Here is a 27,690-nt window from a genome sequence, read left to right as displayed (position 1 = left end):
CCCCAAGACAGAGACTTCAAACAGGCAAGCTTAGCCTTGTTATCTGAAGACTGGGGACAGCAGTGCTTGTCCTACCACTTCACAGGAATGAGACTAATAATTTGTGTGTTAAAAAAGCTGACTTTGGGGCCAGCCCCATGGCTCGCTCAGGAGAGTGCGGTGCTATCAGCGCCGAGGCCGCGGGTCGGATCCTATATAGGGATGGCCCGTGTGCTCCCTGGCTGAGCGTGGTACAGACCACTCCGTGCCAAGGGTTACGATCCCCTTACCCGTCAAAAAAAAAAAAAAAAAAAAAGCTGACTTTGGGGCCAGCCCCATGGCTCGCTCAGGAGAGTGCGGTGCTATCAGCGCCGAGGCCGCGGGGCGGATCCTATATAGGGATGGCCCGTGTGCTCCCTGGCTGAGCGTGGTACAGACCACTCCGTGCCAAGGGTTACGATCCCCTTCCCCGTCAAAAAAAAAAAAAAAAAAAAAGCTGACTTTGGAGTATGAATCCTGACTGTGCCAGTTGCTAATTATATGACCTTGGGAAAATTACTCAATCCCTGGCAGACTTTCTAAACCTGGTGGGTGAAATTAATACTGCATCCACCTTGTAGGGCTGCGGTAAGGATTAAATAGACTGAGGTATAGAAAGTACTTATTAGGACAGTGCCTGGCACACAGTCAGCCTCCACTTTCAAAAGACGTAGAGACCTCCACAGAAATGGAAGGGGTGATGATGGAGAGAGCATTGCCTCATTCATTCTCTAGCACAGTGATCCACCAGAAGAGGTTAACATAAGTGCTGTGTCTAGCTGCAAATGTGCTGGTGGGATTACATACAGTAAAAGGAAAGAAGAGGGAGGTAAAATAAGGTGTAGTGTTAAGTTTTTGGACTCAGGACCCACCTGTGAGCAAAACAGACACAGCCTGTACCCTGAGGCTCCCCGTACCTGCGCCACTGCGGCGGGTGCTCATGTCCGCCACGTATATCCACTCATTGGTCGCTGGGTTGTACTGCTCCACGGTGCTCAGGCACTGGCGGGAAGCCCCATCATAACCCCCGACAGCATATAGCTTCCCTGGAACAAACAAAGTGGCTGAGGGTGTTACCAGAGACAATGGCATGTAACCAGAACTTGGCTGAAGCTCCATTTTTAACCCACTGGGGCACCCTTACTTCAACCAGAGAAACTGCCCCTTCCTCCAGGAAACCACCAACTTACTCTCCAACCAGGCAAAGCATCCTTCACATTTCTGCCTTCCGTTGCTCTAAGCCATGAGCTCCTTAGAAGCAATATTGAACCTCTTTCTAACTCAGTACCCCAAATACCCAGCACAAAGCTATGGCCTGGCACCCTTGGGGCTCAACATATTCTTGCAGGTGAACCAGGCTACATCTTTGCTAGAACGAGGCACCAGCACCAGATAGATGGAAAGCTAGAGGGCCCCCAGCTAAAGGCAGATGGAATAAATATGGAAAAGTACTCTTCAGTGAGAATCCAAACCCTATTTTAGCTGTGTTTCCACTCATTCCACAACTCTGGCAGGTAAAGTGTGTGAATGGAATACGTTCTAGGCTCGAGTGGATGAAATTTTTCTGCAGACTACCCTGTGATCTCTGAGCCAGGCACAAGAGCCCTGAAGCACCATCATCTATTTCTGAAATTAAAATACCATTAAGCTGCTATCCAAGAGCATCATTTCTGCTTGGGGCTGAGGGCTGGGAGTGAGTGGGCAAGGGGGCAGAAAATTGGTATTTGAGCTGTCCCAGAGCAGAGATTCAAACATTTTGGGTTTAACATTTAGTCTTAGAATGCAATGTGATGGTCTCTTCTGGGGATGAGTCCCACCTCACCTGTGGGCCTCAGACCTAAGGAGAACTGTGGAGTTATAACAAGGATCTTGAGCACTAGCTATAGACTAGCTAACACTGACGAATGCAAATCCACTTAACATGATTACTTAATCAATAGGATTTTTTGGTCATTATGTTTTCTTAATGGGGAAATACCAAGAGTACAACTAATATGTGAAAATCTGCAATTATTTTAAGTTAGAAAGATTATCAGGCCCCAAACTATACTCCACCATCAGAAATATTGCCACATCAAATGTAAAATTATTTCTTCTATCATCACTGAGTCTGGTTTCGTTTTCTGCACCAGAGTCCTCTCAACCTACCCTTCTGAAAGAGACACCTCCTCCCCAGTTCTGCCCTCATCAAAGTCAAAGTACAAAAAACACTGACCGAGCAGCTCTGCTGGGGTCCAGGCCACTTGCATGGTGTATGCCAGTTCAGAGGAACAATCTCTGACATGCACTTTTCACTCTTTTGGGGAGCTTCTGCCTACACAGTCCAATCCTCACTGTCCATTTTCCTAAGTAGGGATTCTTTGAGGCAGCTGATAGCAAATGATCCTGATCTCCTCCATTTCTTCTAGGGTCATTTAGACTATAGAGCCATGGTACTGAGTTGATGAAGGGAGGAGAGCAAGCCAGACAATGTGGAGAGCCACACCTGCAAGACCCCATGATGCAGAGTCCACGTAAGTTCCTCACACGACATTCTCAGCAAAGCTGTAAATGCAAAGCTCTACAGCCCAGACAGTGCCAGATTCAGGAGGGGCAAGAGAAACAAATTCCCAGTCTGGACTCCATGCCAACAGGGCTTCTTCCACATACAGAACATGCTCACAAAAGCCTCTGCCAAGGGGAGTGTTTAAATTACTACCATTAAGGCAACTCCTCCAGCCCCCACCAACCATTCCAATCCTGCATCAGCAAAAAAAATACCCACTCTAGGTTTCTCCTTGAGTCTATTAACAGGGATTTTCTATTTTTAACCCTAATCTATTGTTTGCTATTCCTGGCTAGGGGGGAAATGGGAAGATGGCTAGACAAAGCACTTAAGTTTGGCAGACAAATCCATTTCTGTTCCACCAAAAGGATGAGATTGCAAGAAACAATTTATCTTGGTAGAAAGACAAAATCCTTGCACTAAGATGACTCGTTTATAGTATGTTAGAATAACATAACTTTAAATGAAAATTTAAATTGTGCAATACCAGTACAGACTGAGAAATGCAGTGACAGAAAAGAATCTTTCTATTAATGCCTATGTATTAATGTCACTACATGTTACACTCTCCCTAAAGCACGTTTGTGTGTGTGTGTGTTCTTGTGTGTGCACATGAAAGGGAAAGAATGTCTGCATACAGGTCTAAATGAACAGATATTCCAGTGAAATTCTCATATCAGGACAGGATAATGAATCAGTGTTGTCCTGCAAACTATAACATTTTAGTCCAAATAATACTTCATGATTTGGTACATTGGATTCACACTTATTTATAAAATCCTACCTATCAGCATTTGCCAATGGTCTGGGATAAGCATTGGGTTAGGAGTCAGAAGACCTGGGTTAAGGACTGGCTGTGCTATTTAATACCATCATAACATAGGGCACATCACTTAACCTCTCTGGGACTTAGTTTCCTCATCTGGAGAATAGAGAAAATCTGAGTACTATCTATCTCCTTCAGAAGAGTTCTGGGAACAAAATGAGAGACTAGATGTGAAGGTTCTTTACAAACTACTGTGCACTGTCTGACCAAGCCCCACACCTTGCCACTCTCTCCTGCCTTGCCCCACACACCTTTCTTAGCAGAGCAGAACTCAACCAACAACCTGCCCTGCAGAGACAGTCAGCAGACTTGGGAAGAGGTGCCCACCTCACTCACGGCCTGCTGATCTTTAACATATAAAAACAAGGACAAAATTAATTAAACTCTATTAACTCTCACTCTCACCATACCATGTCATATTCCTGAGTTATAGGTTGACTCTGGATTCCCCACTCTCCTCCCCTCCCCAGCCTTTAGCAGAGCTATTGACAAGTGGCCAGAGAGGCTGTTATTTCCCCTCTAGGCTCCTCCTAGTCCTCCCAACCCAGCTCAGCCACTTACTAGCCTTGGAACAGGGGCTTCACCTCTGAGTCTCAACTTTCCTCATTTGTCTAATCAGGATAACAGCACCCAAGTCAGATGCTGATCTGAAGAACAGAGCCAAGGCAGAGGAAGCACCAAGCATGATGCTGGACTCAGGACAAGGCCCGTGGGCCGGGATAGGACCTGGCCACCACCCACTGCTGCCTGCTTACCCTCCACAACGCCCACACCCACACTGCTCCGCCGCGTGTTCATGGGGGCAACAAAGAACCACTCGTTGGTCTTGTAGCTGTAGGCTTCCACCGATGCCAGGCCTGGGAGACAAGAGACTCATGAGATTTCCATGGCACTAGGCCTCACTTGCTGTGTGAGAAACAGTGAGGACAGGGGCAGAGCCCAAGCCTGGGGGCTGGAAACCTGGATATACGGCTCAAGGCCATCTCTGCCTGGCTGTGTGGCTCATGGCAACTCCCTAAAACACATCTGCAGTATCTACCTGAGGGGACCACTAAGATGATTCTGAGGGTGGGTTATGAGAGGAAAAGGGGTCTACCTAAACTGCATGGCGAGCGTAAATCATTAAGCCTACGGAAGGGAATACTCTGATTTCATGTAACACTTCGGTTGCCCCACTGAACACCTATTCCAACCCCCTTTTACCTAGTCTGCCTCTACTTTAGAAGTTGGAAAACCAAAATCTTGCCTTCTAAGACTCTCTTACAGTTAGGGGTGACCAAGTCAATGAGACATAAGCAGAAGTCTGATGGGGATTTCTGAAATAGCTTTTGCTTTTCCAATACAGATGCTACCCTTTTGTGCTCCTTACTACCTGGAACACAGATGTGTTGACTGGAGCTATAGCAGCCATCTTGTGACCATGATGAAAGGGCCAAGAGAATCTTAAAGAGCTTGGTCTCGATATCCTTGAGCAACAGGACCAGGTCAAGAACAGCTGACCACTGGACTTATTTCATGAGTAAAACAAGATCTCTCATTTTTTAAGCACAGTTTAGTCAGGTTTTCTACTTGCAGCCTAAAGCAATTCCTAAAAGAAGCAATGCACCGTTACTCTTTGTTCCCTTTATTCCCAGGTGCCACTCACTAAAGGAAGCCTCCAGAGGGGCTAAAGACCCTGGAATTATATGAGCGAGGTAAAGTGAAGGCTGAGAAAAGTCAACAAATTGTGAAGATACAAATGAAATTCAGAGAGGTAAAAAAATATAGTTTCCACCTCTCTGAGGGCCAAAGGATATCACTTTAGTGTGTGGAGACATCTACCTGCCAATATGAGTAGAGATGAGATCATCTCTCCAAGTCCATGTCCACTAATGGTGTCAGATTGGAATTTTGAAATTCGATAAGATCCAGGAGCGAGGGGCTCACCTGTGTTGGCACAGCCTTGCAAAGCTTCAGCAGGGCAGTAGAGAGGGCAATGGACAAAGTGAGCAGCCCACTGCGTGGCTTGAGCCAGGTCTCTCCCAACTGCTCCACCTCAGTTCCCTGTTCTTCAGTAGAGGGTTTAGAAAGAGTACTGAGGCACCCTCCAGCTAAGCATACTCTCTTTCTAAAGGCTTATCTTCTGAGCAAATATGCTGCCAGACACTGGAAAGTAGGAAAGGGACTCTTCCAAGTGTGGGGTCCTTCCTAGAGCTCTAGAATTCATAGTACATGGACAGTTACATATTCCGTGTGTAAGGCCTGGCTCTGGCCCCCAAAGCTGGGTGAGGAAGCAGGATAAGTATATTCCTGGGGCAGTAGTTAAAAATGGACAGAAGTTTGACCCAAGAACTGGCTGAGCAAAATAGGGTTGCATGGAGGGTGTGTCCCAGGCTGAGAGGGGCTGGGAACACATCCTGAACCTACCAGTACTGCCATCAAATCCTCCCACCGCGTAGAGCAAGTCGTTGAGCACTGCTGCACCCAGTGTGCTCCGGCGCTCCTGCATGCTGGCAATGGACGTCCACTGGTCCTTCACTCCGTCATACACGTCCACCGTCCGCACTCGCAGCGAGCCGTTAAACCCACCCACGGCATACACGTGGCCAGCCATGAACACCACACCTGAGGCACAGGAAACCAAAGCATCAAAGTCACATCAGGCAGCTGACTTATCATGTTGAGGGGTGACAACAGGGGGCAAGGCAGGCACACACATAACTCATCACAGAAGATAATCTCCAACTTTAGATCTTTGGAAGTCATTATAGGGCTCATTGGATTTCTTTTCCTATTTTCTTTTCTAATTTTGTTTGATTCAAGCAAATACTTGAATTAGCTTGACCTCCACAAACACATAATAATTGACCCCAGAGGGGCAGCCAAAAACTGTGCAGGTGGGGAAGGGAAGGGAGCCTGAAGCACACAGATGTTTGGGGAATCAAGAAGCAGCGTGTGACTTCCGGCCCCGGGGAAAGGCCACCTGCAGAACCGGGAGCTGGTGCTGCTCACCTGCTCTGCATCTCCTGGAGGGAAGCTCAGCAATCTGATCCCACCGGTCCTCCTCAAAATCATAGCACTCCACGCTGCGGATTGCCTTGGGCGCCTGGCCACCAACCACAATCATGACCTCCAGAAAGACAAGTGGACATTAGTTGGGTCTCCCCAACATCTGGATTGATGGGTAATGAATCCTTGGTACTTGCACATGCCTATTACCCAGGGTCTGTGGGTGATCTAGATGCCACTTTACAGAGCTACATACATGGAGATGCTATCCCTACTCACTAACAGGTACAAATAGTCAAGAAAAGCCTAACAGGCATCTTCCCACAGAAATACAATCGCAAAGTCTATGCTTCCCAAATGCCCTGCTCAGGGCTATGTTAAGGCTACATGCAGCCAGGTCATCTTGTGCAATCTCAGTACCCTCAAGGATTGAGAGGATGGGAGGGTAAGTTTTGTATTAAAACAAACTTTGATATATTTTGGAAAACAGTGCAGAATTTTTAAGATAAAGATATTATGCAAAAATAGCTGTGAATGCCTAGAGTGCAGGGGACACTTACTGCAGTATAGAAAAAAATTTTGTGAAACTCTGCTTTGTGGTGATTACCACAAAACTTACTAAACTGATGACGTCCTGAAAAATAGCGCTAATAGTACTATTTCCACAAGTAATGTGGTAGCTACCACTACCAGGCACTGTGTAAAGTGTGTCATTCACTTGTCACCACAACTCTGTGAGGTAGATATTACCATCCACATTGACAGATGAGAAAAGTAAAGCTCAGAGAACATATGTAAATGGCCCAAGGTCACACAGCTAAGGATGGCAGAACAGAGGTCCCTCTACTGCTCTACAGACAGGGTCTGTGCAAGCACAGCTCACTGCATCTATGTTTGTCAAAATACAGGTCACTTACCACCAGTGGGTCATAAAATCAACTTAATGAACTATGACCAGCATACTTTTAATAGAAATTTCATAGTAAGGGCATTATTTCATGAAATATTTGTTCTGGTTATATACACTTGTATGTGTCTTCTGGATAACAATTTAAACATATTTCTTACTGTAAGGCATGGCTAAAAAAAAAAATGAAAGCCACTGTTATGGCTAGATTAACAGAACTGCAGTACTTAATTGTGGTATCCCCATCATTGTGACTTTTGCCACATGTTATTAATGAATAAAACTTAAAGTACCAAAGTTAACTATAGTTTACATATTTTATAAACTTGTGCAAATTCACAGCTTAACATAATGTACCATATAACATACCGTATGTACAAATAACATACCATAATGACATCACCCTCACTCACTGGCATTCCAGTATGCTTTTTCTGGAGTGGAGAAAAGGGGTAGAAGTCACGGCCAGCCAATATAAGTCACAGGATTTTATCTTTACCTGTAACCCATCTTACTTATCCGGTGGTTCTCAAACTACAGCATGCATCAGAATCACCTGGGCAGGTTGTAAAAACACAAATTGCTGGGCCTAACCCAGAGTTTCTGACTCAGTGGGTCTGCAGTGGGGCCCAGAATCTGCCCTTCTAACAAGTCCCCAGGTGTTGCTGCTGCTTCTGTTCTAGGATTCTCACCCTGAGAACCACTTTTTTTTAACCCATGGCCTATAAGGATTTCCTGATGATGTGTCATTAAAGTTTTCTTTTTTGTAGTATTGCAAAATAAATTTATTTGATGATAAACTGTCTTATAAAAGGTCAGAGGCAATTTGAGAATCCCAGATTCAGCTTGTCTCATAAAAAAATTCAACTTCAAGTAGCACAATTTCGTGTCTGCTTTTAGTCCTGAACATTCTTGAATCACAAAACAGCCAACTGTTTACACAACACACTCAACATCTGACTCCAGTACCAAGGGATCCACAGCTTTTGGCTCTGGGGGCTGCAATCCTCAGACTCAGGAGGACACAGATAGGGCCATAGTAGCCTCTGGCTTTGACAGCAGGGACAAAGTCCTGGCATTAACGATTTTTGCCATTACAGCTTATCATAGGGCCTTTCACTTCCCCACAAAGTATTTTAGGGGAGAGGAGTGATCATCAAAACCTGTGTGAGTCCACAGAGCTACACCCCTGAGGTGAACATTATCCACCATACAGGGAGGCAAAACCGGGCTGACAACATTGCTCAAGATCAATCATTTATGCCCCAATATTCCAGATCAGGCTCACCCACTGCCCATGTGGGTGGTCACTGATCATCAGAGTTAGTCCACAGCCTTCTGTGACCACATGTGGGTGACCAGTATTCAAAAAGAAGTGTTCAGCTCTGACTTCTACACATTCCAGAGGAAGCCAGGACACACAGTCCAAGCTTGAGCTGCTGCTGCTGCTTTGGGAAATAAACGTTTCCTGCGTGCCTCAGCTCAGAGAGTTCACTGCTCCGTGTCAAGAACAGCCTTTTTCAGAGAAAAGCTGAATTCTACATTACTCTCCATCTGTAATTCTTCGTTTAGATAGGCATCCATGAACAGTTTAAGGGAGGTGTTAATGAACACAGCCTCTTGGCAAACTTCAGACAATGCCCAACTTACTCGTCAAGGGCAGAATGACTTGCCCGCATTCATAATCATACCTAGAACTTGTATCGTCCCTCTGGTTTTGAGTTGGTAAAGCTAAATTGAAAGCAAAATACTGCAAAGATTTTCTTTGAAATCTGATTTTTGGAGATGAGTGAGAATAAAACCAGTTTTTAGTTTTCTTTCTTTTTTTTTTTTTTTTTTTGTCTTTTTTGTGACCAGTAAGGGGATCGCAACCGCACTCTCCCAAGTGCGCCACGGGGTCGGCCCTTTAGTTTTCTTTCTTTTTTTTTTTTTTTGTCTTTTTTGTGACCAGTAAGGGGATCGCAACCCTTGGCTTGGTGTCATCCGCACCGCGCTCAGCCAGTGAGCACACCGGCCATCCCTATATAGGATCCGAACCCGCGGCGGGAGTGCCACTGTGCTCCCAGCGTCGCACTCTCCCAAGTGCGCCACGGGGTCGGCCCTTTAGTTTTCTTTCTGTAGTGACTTCAGACACCCCACACTCTCACACATGCTGTTCCCTCTACTTTAAGCTGGAATGTCACTTTCTTTGGTTAAGACGTGTTAAAAAACCAGATTATAATTCTGGGGACATTGAGGAAAAGAAACAAAATAAAAAGAGAAAGCAAGAGCTTTTCCCATCTTTTGACTCAACCACCAGAAGAAAGGTTGCTTATTCTTTATACAAGCTTTCAGTTTTCTGTAAATGAAAAAAAAGGCAAAGCTTTCAGGGAACTTCACCACATCCCAGAAACTGTGTCTCACCAGGGATGTGGAAAGCGCATTCCTATTGGAGAAAACTTACCATCCATATCTGGAATTTTTCATAGTAACAAAGAAACAATATACAGAAATGCAAAATGTTTTATGTTAAAATAAAACCTGAGCAGAAACACAGAAACAGGACAAGGTTCCCAAAATAAAATTGCCTTCGAGCTCATAAAACCAGTGGCAAGAAATGACTTTTAACATTCAAAATTTGTACAATGATCTGAAAAGAGGAATTGTGAGGTTTTATGGGTTAGGACCATCAGTTTTGGAGGGAGCTCAAGGCAGCAAGGTAGAGCACATGTACATTCTGCTTCTCTCATAGGCGTAAGAAATCCAATGTTTATAGCAGGTCTTGCAAGAAGCCATTATACAAGGAGCACTATTACCCACCATTGTGTTGATCATGCAGAGTAAAAAGAACAAATTTCCCATCTGCAATACTAATAGGCAGTTGTTCCCATAGATACCTGATCTTAGCAACCAATTGGGCAAATATGGGTATTTCCCAAAGTCTACATGTATTACATCTCTGAAATTACAAACTTCTATCTACTTACGAAGACCGCAGGATGTCAGAGCAAGAAGAGACTTGAACCATTCTCTCCTGCAGAGCCTCATTTTACATTTTCAGAAACACTTGAGCCCAGGGAATTCAACATACATATTTATTTCTTTGCCCAACATTCCTAAGTCTCAATTGACCAAAGATTTATGATGGCTTTCATACAAATTACTGAATCCAATCAGCATATTTAGTGACCACTATTTTTAACATTTATCCATCAAGGTACCCTGGGTAAGAGCTATCAGTCATGTGGGAATCACAATAAACTAAAGAACTGGTTCTAGACTAAACATTATGCTAGGCTGAGCACAATTTAATCACTCTCAAGAACCTCAACGTACTTGGGAGACTTGCAAGGCACCTCGGGGTTCTGATCCTAAGTCTCAATTGTCACTGCTGAAGGCTGCTATGATCTGCTGCATGGAGACTTCTGGTTGACAGAATATGGGCAAGCTGGATGCCACCAAGGCAGGATTGTTATGAGACACCTCCCAAGGAAAACATTCTCACTTGGGAAAGTCAATGGCCATTTACTTTAGGGAGATTAGTGAGACCATGGAAAGACTACCTGATTTCTCAGGAAGGAAATTTTTCTCCCAGCATAACAAGTTTATAAATAAATATAGAATATTCTATCATTTAGATGATTATGATTCCACCAGTGTGACTGTGGGATTGAGGCATATTGGTCTCTCCTCACTGAAATGACAAACACTCTGTGTCTGAGAGCCATTAGGTGCCAGTGACTAGCCAGGGGAAGAGATAGTCAATGAACAGCAGAGCTTCCAGCCTACATGTGGATGAAGATCCTAACCTTGGCCTCAGGATCACAGACGTCATTAGAATCTCCTCTTAGGTGAGAGGAACGACCTGGGCTCTGCACACTTTTTTCATCAGGCAAGAGTAGAGTGTGTGTCCAAACTCTCTTCCATGACCGGTAAGCTGGGCAGAAGGCAGGCCCAGCCAGTCGGTCCCTCGGGCCAGGGCAGGAAGCGAGAGTCTCTCTTACCCTGGTGCGTGGGGCCGCAGGGCTAACACCAAAAGTTCATCCGAAGGAGCATGTTGAGGTCGAGCCAGAAGACTTGTCCAAGCAGGATTCTGAGTAGCAGGTACTCTAGGCAAGGTGCAGGGATAATGGGGGTCTGAGGACCAGGCAATGTGAGGTCAAGGCCCATGGAAAGAGTAGAAGGGTAGAAAAAATGGGCTTTGGAGTCAGACATATCTGGGCTCAAATATCAGCCCAGTCACTAATTAACTGTATGACCATAGGCAAGACGCTTAGCCTTGCTAAGCCTCATTTTCATCACCTGTAATATCAGGATAATAGTATGTTTCTCGTGAGTATCAGGAAGCTTAAATCATATAAAGAGTTTGGTAAATAGTAAACACTGAATGTTCGCTTCTATTATTACATCAACACCAGCATCATTATTATTGTTTAAAGCAGTTGCAAAAAAACAGACTCCTGGTAAATGGTAGGAAAGGACACTTACAAATCTGTGAATGGGAGGGTGAGTACCACTAATTCCAGGGATGGTGATGGGACTATTTCAGGATCCCAGGGTGTTTACCGGGGTGCAGACCAAGATGGAAGAAGGGCAGTGCCCATCCAGGGCCCTAGCCCAAATGAGAAGTCATCCTACCCACCCTGCCAACGGCCTCTGCTTCCAACACCATCTACAGAAAGCAGGACAGCCCAACTCAGGAGCAAGCCGCCCATTTCCAGCCCAAATGGCTTTCAGTGTCATTTTTAAAGAGTTCAATAGAGACGCCAACTGAACTGGAATGACAGTGAAAGGTGCCAGATTCAATACATTTCCAAAGGGTTCATTTGCACCTTCCTGGAACCTCATCTCTCTGCTGCCATCTGCAGAACAGGGCAACGTAGGAAGGTTCCAAGAGCTGGGAGACAGCCTCTGGTTGTCCATGGCAACTCAGCCTCAGGGAAGTGCTGGGCGGTGAATGCGTGGGAGCCAAGATGATGCTATTAGCTGTTCCGGCTTGAATGTGTCAGCCTGGTCTGTGCATGTGCAATTCAGGAAAAACACCCTTGTTAGCCTCTGCAGCTATCTCAAGGCAGAGTCCTATTCCTCTTGGGGAAGGGACTCGGCTGGCAAACAGATTCACTGCTGAGAATAGAGCAAATCTCTCTCTCCACCACTTTGTTTCTTGAAGTTTGCTCTATGAGAAAGCCTGTCTGGGTTGAATTCATGAAAGCCAAACCAGCCTGCCCTTTGGAATTCCTGAGGCTGCTCCAAGTAGTCCAATTATCTTCTAATTTCTCCTCTTCCTCCACTTATTTGGCCACTGATATATTTCTATCTTACTTTCTCAGAGAGATTTCTTAAAATTAAAAGTTCCCAAAGGGTAGGAATCAGGTTTCTTTCCACACAGTTCCCAGCTAAACTGCTTTTGTGAAGATTGGAGGCAATCTAATCGGACAGTTCAGAGCACCAGGTCCAGGGCGAGTCATCCTGGGCTTAAATCTCAGCTCAGCCACTTATTGGCTGTGCTTTAAAGGCAGGTCACAAATTCTTTGATGATCCTACACTCAGACATGGAACTTAATTCCCTTCCCCTTAATTGTGGGCTGGACTTAGTGACTGGCATCTAGCAAATAAAATACAGCAGAAGTGACAGGACATGGCATTTGACATTAGGTTATAGAAAGACTAAAGCTTTCGTCTTGGTGTGCTCCATCATTTTCTTGTTCTAGAACCACTCACTCTGGGGGGGAGCTACCACATCATGAGGACACGCAAGCAGCTTATTGAGAGGCCCACATGGCAAGAAACTGAGGCCTGCCAGCCACCATGTGAGTGAGTTTAGAATCAGATCCTCCCCAGACAAACTTTGAAATGACCACAGCCCTGACCAACAGCTTGACTTTATGAGAGAGGTTGAACCAGAACAACCCAGCTAAGCCACTCGGGATTCCTGCCCACAGAGACTGTGAGATAATAAATGTCTGTTGTGTTAAGCCACCAACGTTAGGGTAATTTGTAATGCAGAAATAGATAACTAATACATAATGAGTAGGTGACATAACCCAAGATCCAATTTCCTCAGCTGCAAAATAAGGACAATTACAACTATGAAAATTTTATGAGATGATAAATGTAAATCACTTAGCCCAGTGCTTGGCCCATAAGTGCTTGGTAACTGAGATCTGCTATTTTCATCATTGTGGTGATTAGTATGGTATAGTGATTAGAAGCCTAGGCTTTGAGCCCGCCAGATCTGGATTCAAGTCATTGCACTTCCACTTAAGAGCTGTAAAACCCTGGGCAAGTCACTCAATCTCACTGAATCTCACTGAATATCAATTTTCTTCAACATTAGAGTTTTCAGACTTGTTTTGAAGACAAAACGAGATAATGTATATTAAGTGCTTAGCCGAAAACAAAGAAACTGCTCAGTAATTGGTATTTATTTAAACAATACTACTTGTATTCTCATCGATGCCTTTGGTCATAAGGACAATGACCCAGGGAAGAAACAAGATGCAAAGTACAAATTCCCCTAAGTGGCCATCAGAAGGTGTTAGCCAGTTCTCTCTTGAGGTCATCTGAACCAGTTTCTGGATGTTCACTCTCACAGACAACTTATATTTGACATTGGAGACTCAGTTCAGGTCTCGGCTCCTGTAGAAAGTTTTCCTCCACCCCTCACCCCTCTCCATGCTCCTGGAGTACCTTGCCCACACCCCACTGTGGCACTTACATGCTCTACTGTGATTGTCCTTTTACATCTGTGTCGCCTCCCCCTAGTCTGGGAGTCCCGTGGAGGAGGAACCAGCTCATATGAGCCTTTGTGGCCCCAGCACCTACCCCAGTGGCTAGCAACTAGTGACTTCCCTGTGGAAGTGTGTAGAATGAACGAATTAATAAATTAATGAATTAATGCATACATGATAGTTCATAGTTTATTGCCACGGGATTTTTGTTCTGAGGGTTTTGGTTTTGGTTTGTTTGTTTGTTGTTAATCTAAGTGCCTCACAACCCTTCTAACCCCCAAGAAATAACAACTGGATTTATTCAATATTGGACTTGTGGGCTGAACACAACGTTCTAGGGTCAACCTATATTAGTGATCAAAGGAGGATATAAAGTAGGACATAAATTCTTACTACATCCATGCAAAAATATGTATGAATGCGGGCAGTCATGGGAAACAAGGGGTGATATCAATGGTCACTACTAAACCTCCATAAAATTATTTCTTCTTTAAAAATATATCTCATTCATGAACATTTTTACTATTGCCCACCCTTTGCCAGGATCCAGGCTGTGTGCCAAGGACACAGATGAGTAATGCCTGCTTTCATAGAATCTACGGTTTAGTGGAGGAGCTAACACTCTAGAAGAGAACCCTGAATACCCGCCCAAAGTGTCATCTTGGGATACTCAGCAATTTCCTGAAACTACTGTCCCCGTTTTTCAGAAAAAAAGTGAAGCCATCACCAACCTGACCTCTCATTCTCCATTAAATAACCTTTCTCATCAATTGTATTTCTACGTATCAGCAATAAACTATTAGAACCTGGAATTTAAAAAGAAAGCATTTACAACAGCCTCAGAAACCTGGAGATAAGCCTAACACAAGACACACAAGACCCATACACTGAAAACTATAAAATATTGCTAAGAGAAATTACAGAAGACCTGGATAAATGGAGATAAATGAGGGTACTTCAAAAGGTCGTGGGAAAATGGAATTAAAAGATAATACAAATCTTTCTGCAAACTTTTTGAAGTACCCACGTATACCGTGTTCATAGATCAGAAGATTTAGTATTGTTAAGATGTCAGTTCCCCCTAACTGATCTAGAGATTCAATACAATCCCAATCAAAATCCCCACAGCTTTTTGTAGAAATAGAGAACCTGATTTAGAAATTTACGGGGACATGCAAAGGACCTAGAATAACAAAAACAACTTTGAAGAATAAAACTGGAGGACTCACACTACCTCAAGACTTACCATAAAGTAGTAATCAAGGCAAAATGGTATTGGTGTAAAGAGAGACGAATAGATACGTGGAATAGAATAGAGTCCAGAAGTAGGTCAACACATATTTGGCAATTATTTACAATAAAAATGACAAGGTAATTCAATGGAGAAAGAAGAATCATCCCCATAAGTGGTGTGGAACAACTGGACATTCATATGCAAACTAAATGAAACTCGACCCTTACCTCCTGTACCATATAAAAAAAATAAATCTTCTCAAAATGGATCATAGACTTAAATGTCAATTTTAAAACTTTATAACTTCTAAAAGAAAGTATGAGAGAAAATCTTTGTAATGTCAGATTAGGCAAAGATTTTTTTTTTAGACATAACACAAAATAAACAAACTAGAACAGAAAAAAAATTGAAAAATTAAAAACTTCTTCCAAGTATAGCCATTATGAAAAAGAGTATGGAGATTCCTCAAAAAATTAAGAATAGGACTACCATATGATCTAGCAATCCCACTACTGGATATATATCCAAAGGAAGTGAAATCAGTATGTCAAAAGATATGTGCACTCCCGTGTTCACTGCAGCATGATTCACAAATGCCAAGATAATGGAATCAACCTAAGTGTCCATCAACAGATGCACTGATAAGGAAAATGGGGTATATGTACCCAGTGGAATATCATTCAGCCTTAAAAAAGAGGAAAATCCTGTTATGTGCGACAACGTGGATAAAGCTGGAGAACATTATGCAAAGAGAAATAAGCCAGGAACAAAGACAAACACGATCTCATTTATAGGAGGGGATTTCAAAAAGTTCACGGAAAGATTCGTATTATCTTTTAACTCTGTTTTTCCACAAACTTTTTGACATACCCTTGTGTGTAGAATCTAAAAAGATTAAATTCATAGAAGCAGAGAACATAACGGTAGTTACCAGGGCTGAGGGGAAGGGGTTACAGGCTGGGGAGATGTCGATCCAAGGATACAAATTTCAGTTAGACAGAAGGAATAAGTCCAAGAGGGCTATTGTGCAGCACGGTGACGACAGCTAATAACAATGTATCAGACTCTTAAAAATCACTGAAAGAGTACATTTTAAGTGTTCTCACCACATAAAAATAATAAGTATGTGAAGTAATGCATATGTTAAGTAGCTCACTTTAGCCATTCCACAATGTATATACATTTCTAAACATCATGTTGTACATGATAAATACATAACATTTTTACTTGTCAATTAAAATAATTATTTAATTTTTTTAAACTGCCCTTCCAAAGATATGGCTAAGAAAATGAAAAGACAAGGCACAGGTTGGGAGAAAATACTAAATATTTGCAAAATATATATCTGCTCATAAGCGTATCTAGAATATATAAAGAACTCTTACAACTCAATAAGAAAATAACCCAATTTTTTAAATTGGCAAAAGATTTGAACAAACATTTAACCAAGTAAGACATATGGATGGCAAATAAGCACATGAAAAGATGCTCAAAATCATTATTTATTAGAGAAATGCATGTTAAAACCACAGTGAGATCCCACCACACACCTGCTATAATGGCTAAAACTTTTTTAAATAGATACTACCAAGCAGTAGTGAGACTACAGAATGACTGGAACTCTCATACATTGCTGGTGAAAATGCTTAATGGTACAGCGATTTAGAAAAACAGTTTAGCAATTTCTTATGAAGTTAAACATATACTTACCATACAACCCAGCAATCCTACTCCTAGGTATTTACCCAAGATAAATTAAAACATGTCCACACAAAGATCTGTAAGTGAAATCATAGCAGCTTCATTTGTCATAGCCAAAAACTGGACACCCAGATGTCTACCAACTGGTAAACAGATAAATTATGGTATAACCACGCAATGAAATATTACTCAGCAATACAAAAGAATGAACTCCTGATACATGCAAAAACATGCAGTATGATGAGAAAAAGAAGCCCAGCTCAAAAGACTTCATACAGCATGATTTCATTTACATGACATTCTAGAAAAGGCAAAATTATATGGACAGAAATCAAAGCAGGGGCTGGGAATGGAAGGAGGGAATTGACTATAAAGCAGTACATGGTAACTTTTTGTAGTGATTAAAATATTTTCTATTTTGATTGGGATGGTGGTTTCATGACTGTATGCATTTGTATACATTCAAACCGTATCTCTAAAAAGGGTAAATTTTACTATGTGTAAATTATTATACCTCAGTAAATCTAAATTTAAAAGAAAATCATTTTAATCCACTACCAAAACCTGAAAGCTGTTCCCTGGGAAGCAGTTTAGATAAAGGAAAAAGCACTGACTTTGGAGTGGGACAAACCAAACCCTAGCTCTGCATTTATTAGCTGGTACTTAACTGGCCAAGTTACTGTCTAAGTAACCTCAGTAAAGCAGGGACATGAATAGCACCAAGCAAGTACTGTGATGATTTAATGAGATAACACACAATCTGATAATCTTCAAAGTGATAGTTTCTCTCCGCACACCCCATTCCTCAAACTATCTGTAGGGATCCCGTCATTAATTAAGTGCTCAGACAATGGTGGCAAGAGTCAAGTTAAGAAGCAGGTTGGACAATATAACCTTAAATCATTCCAGGATTAAAGACAGGAAAACAATGAGGCAAGGAGCAGTGATGCCTTTTTTTTTTTTTTTTTTTTTTTCTTCTTTCAACAGATTCAGGGGAAGTCATGGTTCCAGAAGGCTGCAGAAGGCTAGGTGCCCAGGAATCTAAACATTTTCTTTCTGAAAATAAATGGTTCCCAAGGAGCAGAGCTGACAGAGGGACAACTTTGGACTCCTGAAACAAGGGGTGAATTCCTTCTCAATGATAGGCTGCATACTTGGGATGGGACGGGGTGGATTGCTCCCAGAAGGCTTAGTACAGACTCAGGCAAAAACTTGCCTTTGATTTTTAAAACTGTCTTTTTACGGGTATGTGAGATAAAATGTGGTAAAATGTGGAGTCCAGAAAAGGAGCAGTCACTGAGTATGGTCTCTACACAAAGAAACGGCCAGCTTTGGGCCAGCTCGGAACCATTTTCTTAGCTCCAGAATACACTCCTCAGGCAAAGATGTCATTAACCTGATACTGTATGAAATGAGAAACATGGTTTCCCAAAGAAAAAGTCACAAAGATACAAGACCAACTGAACACCCAGAAATGTAAAAATGCTCCTCCACATAAAACAACAGTGCACCTTAGAATCAACATTCTGAAGACACAAAGTTTGTAGAAATTTAGATCATAATGAAGGTGGTATCATATCAATTGGGGAAGAGGGAAATTAATCAATAAAATAACTCTGGGACACTGGCTCATCATTTGCAATACAAATAAAGCTGGATTCCTACCCTCACTCTTTACACCAAAATAAAGTCTAAGTGCATCAAAGATTCAAGTGCAAAACTATAAAAGTACCTGAAGAAAACTTGGGAGAATATTAAAAAATAATCTCAGGGTAAAGAAAAAAATTCTAACTGTGATATGGAACCCAAGCTGTAAAGCAAAAAATTGATCAATTTGGTACTTTAAAAATTGTTTGCAGGTATTAAAAAAGTTTTACAAACAAGTTAAGAAGCAAACTGCAAACTGCAAAAAAAAATTTGAAATATATACATACAAAGACTTAACCTCTTTCATGTACAAAGGTCGCTTAAAAAGTATTAATTAAAAACATGCAATCCAACAGAAAAATGGGCAAAGGACACAGAATTCTCCAAAAAAGGAAAGTAAACGCCAATCATCCTGTGAAATCAAGATTGATCTCACTCACAATTAAAGAAATGCAAACTGAAACAAGATGCCATCTTTTAAAGGATATTTGACACAGAAATGTTTATAATACAAAAAAATGGAAATTCCTGCAAAGCCCATCAAAAGAAGACTTAAATACATAATGGTAAATAAATACAATCAAATACCATGTACCCATTATAATTTAAATGTTGATTTCACCCACAATGCACCCTGCAGTATATGGTTGGGTGGGTGGAAAAGGGGGATATTTCAATCTGTATAGTAAGATCCCATTTATCTAAAAGTGTACATTTTTATCTATTTGTGAATAAGTTCACAGAAATATATCTGGTAGAAAATTCACCAAAATGTTACCAGTGATTGTCCCTTCGAGCAATGTCAGGTGACTTTTACTTTACTTCAAAATTGCAGTAACCTTTTAATAATCTACAATGAGCACACATTTCTGTAACTAAAGGAAGAGAAGTTTTCATTTTGAATAATATAAAGAAGTTTCAATGAAGTATTTCAACAAAATAAAACAAAAGGTGTCAACATGCAATAAGGCAAATGGCCAGCCAGACCAAAGCCCTTGCCTGTGGCTGCACCTTCGTCTAACCAGCACTGGGCAACGAGAGGCAGACAGGTAAGTACACACTCTCAGGTTTGCAAAGGTGAAGCCAGCTGCAGGATGGTATAGATTCAGAAAACAGGTTTAGAGGGTGAGAAAGATTCAATCCAAATGCAGTTCTCCCACTTGAGCTGTGTTGACCTTGGGCAAGTCACTTCTCTGAACCTCAGTTTCCTCCTTATAGAACGAGGATAACTGTCTGTACCTTATAGGGCTGTTGAGAAGATTAAATAAGATATGCATGTGACACCCTCGGCTCAGTGCTTGGCACATAGTAAGCACTCAGTAAAGGTCAGCTGCTTATGCTATTATTTGGGATATTTGTGACATTTATTTACATTGCAACCACTGTGTTCTCCATGATGCAGGGTCATGGAATGGAGTGGAAAGAAGGAACTGCAAGCCTCAGAGAATCCTTGGACAATATGTGTCTCTACCCTGGGGAACCTTCCTAGAAGCAGCAGGCAGGGAAGTCTGGCAGCCAGCTGGAAAGAGGAGGAGGAGAACAAAGCAAGGGCCTAAACAACTTCCTGGAGCTGCCTACATGCTTTCAACAAGCCAACATGGTTCACACCTCTCCTCCCACCCTTCCTCCTGGGTTGATGGGGACCTTCCCACAGACATCAGTATGTTAGGATCCTAGAAAGACTGTGCGGATGCCAAACCGGAAAGGACTTTAGGGATCCATCAAATCCAGCATCCTTCACTCTGCAGATAAGGGACCTACAGGCAAGAGAGAGGGGGGACATGCAAGGAACCAAAGCAGCCAGCACTCAGCAGAGGCTCTCGGCCATGGGGGCCCCTCCTATACTCTCTTTCCCTTCCCCAGCTGCTCCCTCACACAAGTCTTCATTTCCCCATTCCCTTCCCCTGCTTTACTATCTGTAGGACTCCTCAGAGCCCATTCTCTCCTCTGGCAGCCCTAATTGTGTGCTTCCCTGTGGAGAGGGAAGGAACCAGACTGGAACTGTTCTAACTCCAAGAACGGCCTAGAAGGAGGACTGTTATGGCCATCACTAAATGAAGACCAGCATAGCCATTCCTCAGCTTCCAACAGAAATAGAGAACAAACCATGAAGTGAAATGAGAAGGAGGGTGGAGGGAAGAACTCTGAGTCACCCTCAAACCTCCCTGGGGACACTGGAGGTTACCTTGAAACTCTTAGGAAAGGAAGACCCCAGAAGAGAGAGGTACCAGCAGATTCAAGAGGAACCAGCAGACTCCATCTCCTAGGTCATAAATGCAACCACGATGCAGGGCAGCCATGGGTAAGGAAAGACTTGGAGGCAGGAGTGGAAGGCCACTTTCCCAGGATACAGACTCAACTCTTGGCAAGGATTGGGCTAGGGCTTACCTTAGGCAGGCTGACTGGAGTCCTGGGCTTGGTCCTTGGGTTCTTAATCAAGAGCCTCTGATCCAGAGGGAGCAGATGGTATTTCATGGCCTCAATGAGGAAGTCCTTACAGGTGTTGTTATTCTTTATCAAAGCTTCTTCTTCAACCGTCTGGAGATAACAACCCACAGGTGATCCTGGAGCAGAGGTCAGCTACATTTCCCAAGCTCTCTCCCTGGGCCAAATCTTTCCTGCACTTCCATACACATTCCTTTCTACACCACATCATCTCAGACCCAGAGAGAAAGATCCACAGAGTTACAACTGAGTGCTCACCTCCTGCATTTCAAGAGCACAGTGGGGTAAGTGAGCAAGCACTGGCATCAAACAGACAAGGATTCAAATCCCAGCTCCTCCACCTAACATTTCTGATCCTCAGTTTCTTCATCTATAAAATGGGCATATTAAAGGTATCTATAACCTCACTAGTTTTGTTTTTGAGACTTAAATGAGTTTATGCAAAACAAAAGACAAGTAGTTGTCATGAAAGCTTCTTCCCACATTCCTCCTGGTTTGAATACAATATAATGTTTAGGGCAAATGGTCAGACATGTTGTAGGGTAAGTAAAAGAAAATGGTCAGGGCTCCCTCGGATGTTTGGAATCTTGCCGAGCATTTGGTGTAAATATGTAGGTGCACCCAGATGTTCTTTGGTTATCGTCTAATGTAATTGCTCATGTGCACCCAGGTGTTCCTGGGTTTGCCTAACTTGCACCCAGCTGTCCTGGGTTATCAGACTTCAGTATAAAGGATGAGTGGGTCTGCTCCAGAGAGCCCCCCACCTTGGGGTGAGCCAGAAGGAGGCTGCTGCAGCAAGCTGTTGCTGCCAGGACCCCCAGGATGTCCCAAGAGGCTGCTGCCACCACAACCGACGCCACTACGGCTGCTGCTGGATCTGTAAGCTGCTGCTGAGGAAGCTGAGGACTGAGCTCATGTCATCTGCCAACAGCTTCTGGGATCTTTCCCAATTTACCTAGCTCATGGACCTGTGTGTGACGGGTCTGGTGACCTAGCCTGGCATGTGAGGGGTCTGTGATCCAGTCTTTACAATGGATTTGAAGGGTCTGTGGGCCCTAGCAATACACATGTGATAAAAGGAGAGGGCAAGAAAAAAGAAAGGGGGTGGCCAAACTTTGGAGGCATAGAGTAAAATAAGGCAGTCAAGGACAAGGATTCCTGTCCATTTTCTTGTTTTTGTTTTTGTTTTTTTTAATTAAAGCCTATAGTGCCCAGTATTCCCAGGCAGTCTCCCATCCAAGTACAACCAGTCCTGACTGCTCAGCTTCTGAGATCAGATGAGATCAGGAACATTCTGGATGGTATAGCCATAGACCATACCCATTTTCTTACAGTGAAAGTCTTTTTCTAACAGAGTGGTAGCATCAGAGCAGAAAGAATGTCCTACACAAAGTCCCATCTATTGACCTCACCTGGGACCCCTTCTAAGCTGGGACTCTGGCTTCTTCACCTCTTATTCCAGAGGTCAGGACCTAAGCAGGTGCTCAACAAAGGTAAGAAATGCAGTGTTCTTTTTTCTTTTTTTAATTGGAACACAGTTGATTGTACATATCTGTGGGGTACAGCGTTGAATATCAATACCTGTGTGCAATATGTGATGTTCATATCAGGATCATTAGTATATTCCATATTATTCAATGTAATTGTTTCTTGTGGCCCTTTACCAAGGAACCTTTTCTTTGTCAGTTGTGGACACATGATGGAGTAGTGAACAGGGGTCCCTAAGGACACTTTAGGTTTCTTTGAATCCCAGGTCCCCAGGCCACCCACCCTTCCTGTGGAAGCAGGACTGTGCTGGAGGCCAGACGCCCCCCTTCGGTCAGTTTCCCACAGGACAGTGGGGGGTTTGACTGCCACTGGGAGCTCAGGCAGGATCAGTCCCTCCACTGAGGGGACCTCTGTCACAGGAAGGATATGCTGCCACCAGGTGGCAGTGTTATCACCCAGTGCAGCATGCGGGGCCTGTACAAAGGCTTGCGAGTGCATCCCTCAGCACCTGAGAAGGAGGCTGAGGTACAGAGATTCAGAAAACATTGCACTGACCCCTTTGGCCTGTGGTCAACATTGTCATGATCAGAGGACTTTACCAGTGCTCATGAGGATACTTTGTCACCTACTATACCAATTATAGCTGTAGTCACAAAGATAGTAATAATATCAGTGAACATTTACTGAACACTATTATAGGCTTTATGTGGATTCTCATTTTATCCCCCAACAATCCTGTAAGGGCAGGTGCTATTTTTACCAGATGAGAAAACTGAGTTTTAAGAAGGCTAAGTATGTGCCAGTGTTCCACAGCTGGGGACTGACAAGAACCGGGCTGCTACACCTGCTTTCTCCTTGCATCACACCTTCCCTTCCTTCCAGAGACTCCCCGGGACAGCTACAGCCTGGCCTACTGTCTTAGTGCTTTGTTTTGTGCATATATTTTAAGGTTTATACTCTTCCTACTTGTAAGAGTGTCTAATGCCATTTACTCTACAAAATAAGTCATGTAATGGGTAAACAGAACAGAGAGTATTAAAGGTGGCTGCTAGCTTAGTGGAAGAAGTGTGTGCTTCAGAACCAGACTGATGTGGATTTGAATCCTGACCCTCCCTCTTACTTGCTGGTGATCCCAGACAAATCCTGACCTCCATAAGCTTCAAAACCCAAAGTTGTAAAAACAAAAACAAACAAAAAACCCGGGCGGGGGGGGGTTATAATCTTTGCCTCACAGGGTTGTTATAAGAATTAAATGAAAAAACGTATGGGGCCGACCCCGTGGCTCACTCAGGAGAGTGCGGCACTGGGAGCGCCAAGGCTGCAGGTTCGGATCCTATATAGGGATGGCGGGTGCGCTCACTGGCTGGGCACAGTGTGGATGAAACCAAGCCAAGAGTTACGATCCCCTTACTGGTCACAAAAAAAAAAAAAAACAAACACATGGCACCATTAAGGACACCCCATAATTCTTCATTTTTCTTTCCTTTCTGGGAGGAAGTAGAAGCCGCACAGTGTGGATGAAACCAAGCCAAGAGTTACGATCCCCTTACTGGTCACAAAAAAAAAAAACACATGGCACCATTAAGGACACCCCATAATTCTTCATTTTTCTTTCCTTTCTGGGAGGAAGTAGAAGCCGTGTGTATTCCAGGCACCTGTGAGGAGCTGGTTTTTACAGTCCTGAATTGGGCTCCAGGTTGCCTAACAGTAAGGCAAAAAGGGAACATAGAAACATTACAGAAATGATCCCTCTTGCTTTGGTCCTCTCCAATAAAAGCAGCTAACTTTAATTGAATGTTTGTTATGCCAGGCTCTATTATAAACACATGGCTGCACGCTTACAACTCTTTTAGTCCCCCCAATAGCCCTGCTGGGCTCTGTCATCATATCTGTTCTAAAGAAGAAACTGAGGCTTGAAGTGGTTAAATAAAAACTCAAAGCTAATAAGTAGCAGAGCAGGGACTGAAACCTAAGTGTCTTACTCTCAAGTCTATGCTCTTAAACTTTGTTTTATCACATCTCACACTTAACCCAGTGGGTTGGTGACCTTGCCCATACAGAAGACCCATTAAACTCCTCAACCACTCTGTGCAACCCTGATGTTCCTAGAGGCCTGGGTGAACGGGAGTAATGGCTCGTCACACAGCACTCACCTGGACTAGGTAATCCCTAGGTAAAAGAGGGAGTCGGACATGTTCCATCAGCTTTGCCATGTGCTCTAAACGGGTTTCCTTCTCATAATTAATCCACGAAATCACAGCTTCAAACACCTATGAAGAGAAGCAACATAGATAACTCTAGCAAAGTGACAAAAGCTTTCAAACAACTTCCTCAATCTATAAAAAAGGAAAAAAAAGTTACAAGTCATCCACAAAGGTGTGTAACATAAGATTTAGTAGTTAAAATAAAAGAAAAATAGAAAGGCTTTGTTTACCAGCGGACCTGAGAGAGTGATCACACACACACACACACACACACACACACACACACACAGCAAACCTGCTATCCCAAATGTAGAATCATCATAATGCATTCTAAAATAAAAATCAATTCCAGTGGTTATTTAAAGGTAGAAATACAGAGCAGTAACTGTGAACCAAATTTATAGAGACTATTGAAGAGGATGAGAAGCCCTCAGGGCAATGTCATCGTGCACCTCCTGCCCCGTTTCCTCACTTATTTACCATGTACTGAATGCCTCTGCCTAATGCTGGCTGTGATGGTGAATGTGACACTGAACGACAGAGAATAGCAAAAATTTCTCCTTGGGGTTAGCCTCTCCTTTGAGGAGAGATTTCATTTCTTTTTTTTTTTATTAGCATATTCATTGTTACAAATCATACTTATTCTTTATGCCCCTTATCCAATCTAGGAGAGATTTCATTTCTATGCAAATCAAAACTGGAGGCCTTGGAACCAAAAAGGAGGATCTATGGTGTAGATGTTCACTTTGCTTAAGGATAAGTCCAAATTCAAACTCTGCATCACTATAAACACACAGACAGATAAAATTCAGACTTAGTGAGGCTGTGGGGAAAACAGCAATGTTTGTGGAAACCTAACTAATATAGGGAAGAATTTGGTAATATCAATCAAAAATTTCTGTGCACACTCTTTGATCTAGGAATATCACTTCTAGAGTTCTAGCCTTCAAAAAAAAACTGCAAGAATATGTGTCCCAAGATGTTTGCTGCAGCATCGTTGTAATAGGATAAAAAAGGAAACAACCTAAGTCCCACTAATGGAGAAATTATTAAAATACCATTAGATATTTTCTGTTGTTAAATAACTTCTACCAGAAAGCATGGAAGTGCTCCCAGGTTAAGGAGGACATGTCAAAAGGACACAGAGCCAACTGGATGGGGCTTTCATTGTCAATATTTGGGACAACTTAAACATCAAAAATCAGCACTGCAGAGTGAGGGAGAGTCAGGGAATGTCTGGGAAGGGGTCAAAGGAAACTCTTTGTGGTAATGTTTATATGTATCTTGATAGGATGGGCGTTACATAGACATACATATTTGTCAAAACTAATCAAATTATACACTTGATATCTATACATTTCACTGTGTATAAATCATACCTTAATATAAAATATTCCTCTGCCTAGATTTCATAATGATAAAAAATAAATTTAAAAATATTCTTAAGTTTTAAAAAAGATTATAATGGATCATAACACAATGAATAATAAAAAAAAAAAGAATCCATGAGTCCATAAGGATACTAAAATAAGTGTGAGAAGGGCTCTTCTTTACAGAAAAATGGCAGCTAAGAAATGTAGAAGTAATGATAGAACTTTAAAAAACAACATTTTGCAACCACCAACGTAATAACTGTTTCAGCAAATATCATCAATGGATGCTAATCAAAATCTTTGGGGAACATGGTATTTACAGTTCTCAAAATATTACCCCACAGATTACTTATGACTTGCACAGGGGGAAAGATGCCCTCAAATAGGAAGATCTGGTAGATACCACTTAACACTACCAATAATAGGACAAACTTACATTCCTCATCGCTATTTAATGAGAAGGACACAGAATCCCCTATGTAATATTCTTCCTGAAATGCTTAATCTGAATCCTACAGTGAGGAAACAATCAGACAACTCTATGTTTAGAACATTCTACAAGACGGCTGGCATCGATTCTTCAAAACTTAATGTTATGGAAGACTAAATAAATAGCAGGGAGTCAGTTGTAGATAAAGAGGATTTAGAGACATGAAACTAAATGCAATGCCTAAAACTTTATTGGATTAAGGATTTAAAAGAAACAGCTACAAAGGACATTTGGGGGACTAGTAGGAAAATTTGAATACCAGCTATGTATTAGATAATATTGCTGTATCAATGTCAAATTTCTTTGGTATGATAATGATTTGTGCCTAGAAAACAGAATATACTTGTTCTTAGAAGGTGCATGCTAAAATATTTAGGGGTGAAGTGTCATGATGTCTGTAATTTACTGTCAAATGGTTCAGCAGAATGAGAGATTAAATCTATAGAACGAGAAAGCACATGAAGTAAAATGTTAACTGGTGAGTCTAGCTAACGAGTATATGGATATTCATTCTTTCAAACTTTAGGTTTGAAATTTTTCAAAATAAAAAGTGGAGTATAGAAAAAAAGAAATTCTAAGGGAAAAGGAAATAACTACAACAAAATTTACAGTGTGGCATAAAGTTGAAATAAAAGCTTTATCTGCTAGGAAAACAACTCTGATTTTTCTTTACCTAACTATATTGGTGGAGGGAAGGAAGGTATTGATACATTAATGATGCTTTGCCCCTTAAATACTTGGCCCTATTTCCTAAATATATACTTAAGTCAGGCTGAGCATAACTTGAATTGGGCAGGGAATCAGAAAGGAATGTCAGAAAGGAAAGGGCAGGGAAGGGAACGGAATGGACGGAACAAAAGGAAAGGAGCAGTGTGTACTGTATAGTTTGCTCCCATCTTTGTATAAAATAACCTATGTGTGTACAAACATAAACACATACATCATGGAAATCTCCTGCACCTCATTCATTTTTTTAAATTATAAATTCTCTTAGAGCTATGTCCCTCACCCTTACAGCACTGTTTATGAATGACTGTGCTTCTTCCATTGGCCCTTAAGATTCATGAGAATAGGGACCTTATCCTTGTGTGGCTGGCACATAATACACACTCAA

At 42.4% G+C, this 27,690-nt stretch overlaps 1 protein-coding gene across 1 annotated transcript in view; it reads right to left on the bottom strand.

Moving 5' to 3' along the window:
• Nucleotides 1–27,690, bottom strand: part of KLHL3 (kelch-like family member 3) — a 113,321-nt gene that overhangs the window by 16,801 nt on the left and 68,830 nt on the right. Inside the window, exons 7-12 of the mRNA XM_008575433.1 lie at nt 24,663–24,779; nt 20,965–21,114; nt 6,381–6,498; nt 5,796–5,993; nt 4,145–4,246; nt 936–1,064 (exon numbers count right to left, since the gene is read on the bottom strand). Coding sequence (XP_008573655.1) covers nt 936–1,064; nt 4,145–4,246; nt 5,796–5,993; nt 6,381–6,498; nt 20,965–21,114; nt 24,663–24,779 — 814 coding nt within the window. The remainder of the gene's footprint in view (nt 1–935; nt 1,065–4,144; nt 4,247–5,795; nt 5,994–6,380; nt 6,499–20,964; nt 21,115–24,662; nt 24,780–27,690) is intronic.

This window comes from Galeopterus variegatus, unplaced genomic scaffold (genome assembly GCF_000696425.1).
Source record: "Galeopterus variegatus unplaced genomic scaffold, G_variegatus-3.0.2 Scaffold1185, whole genome shotgun sequence".
NCBI classification, from domain to species: Eukaryota; Metazoa; Chordata; class Mammalia; order Dermoptera; family Cynocephalidae; genus Galeopterus; species Galeopterus variegatus.
This window is presented reverse-complemented; position numbering and strand designations above follow the sequence as displayed.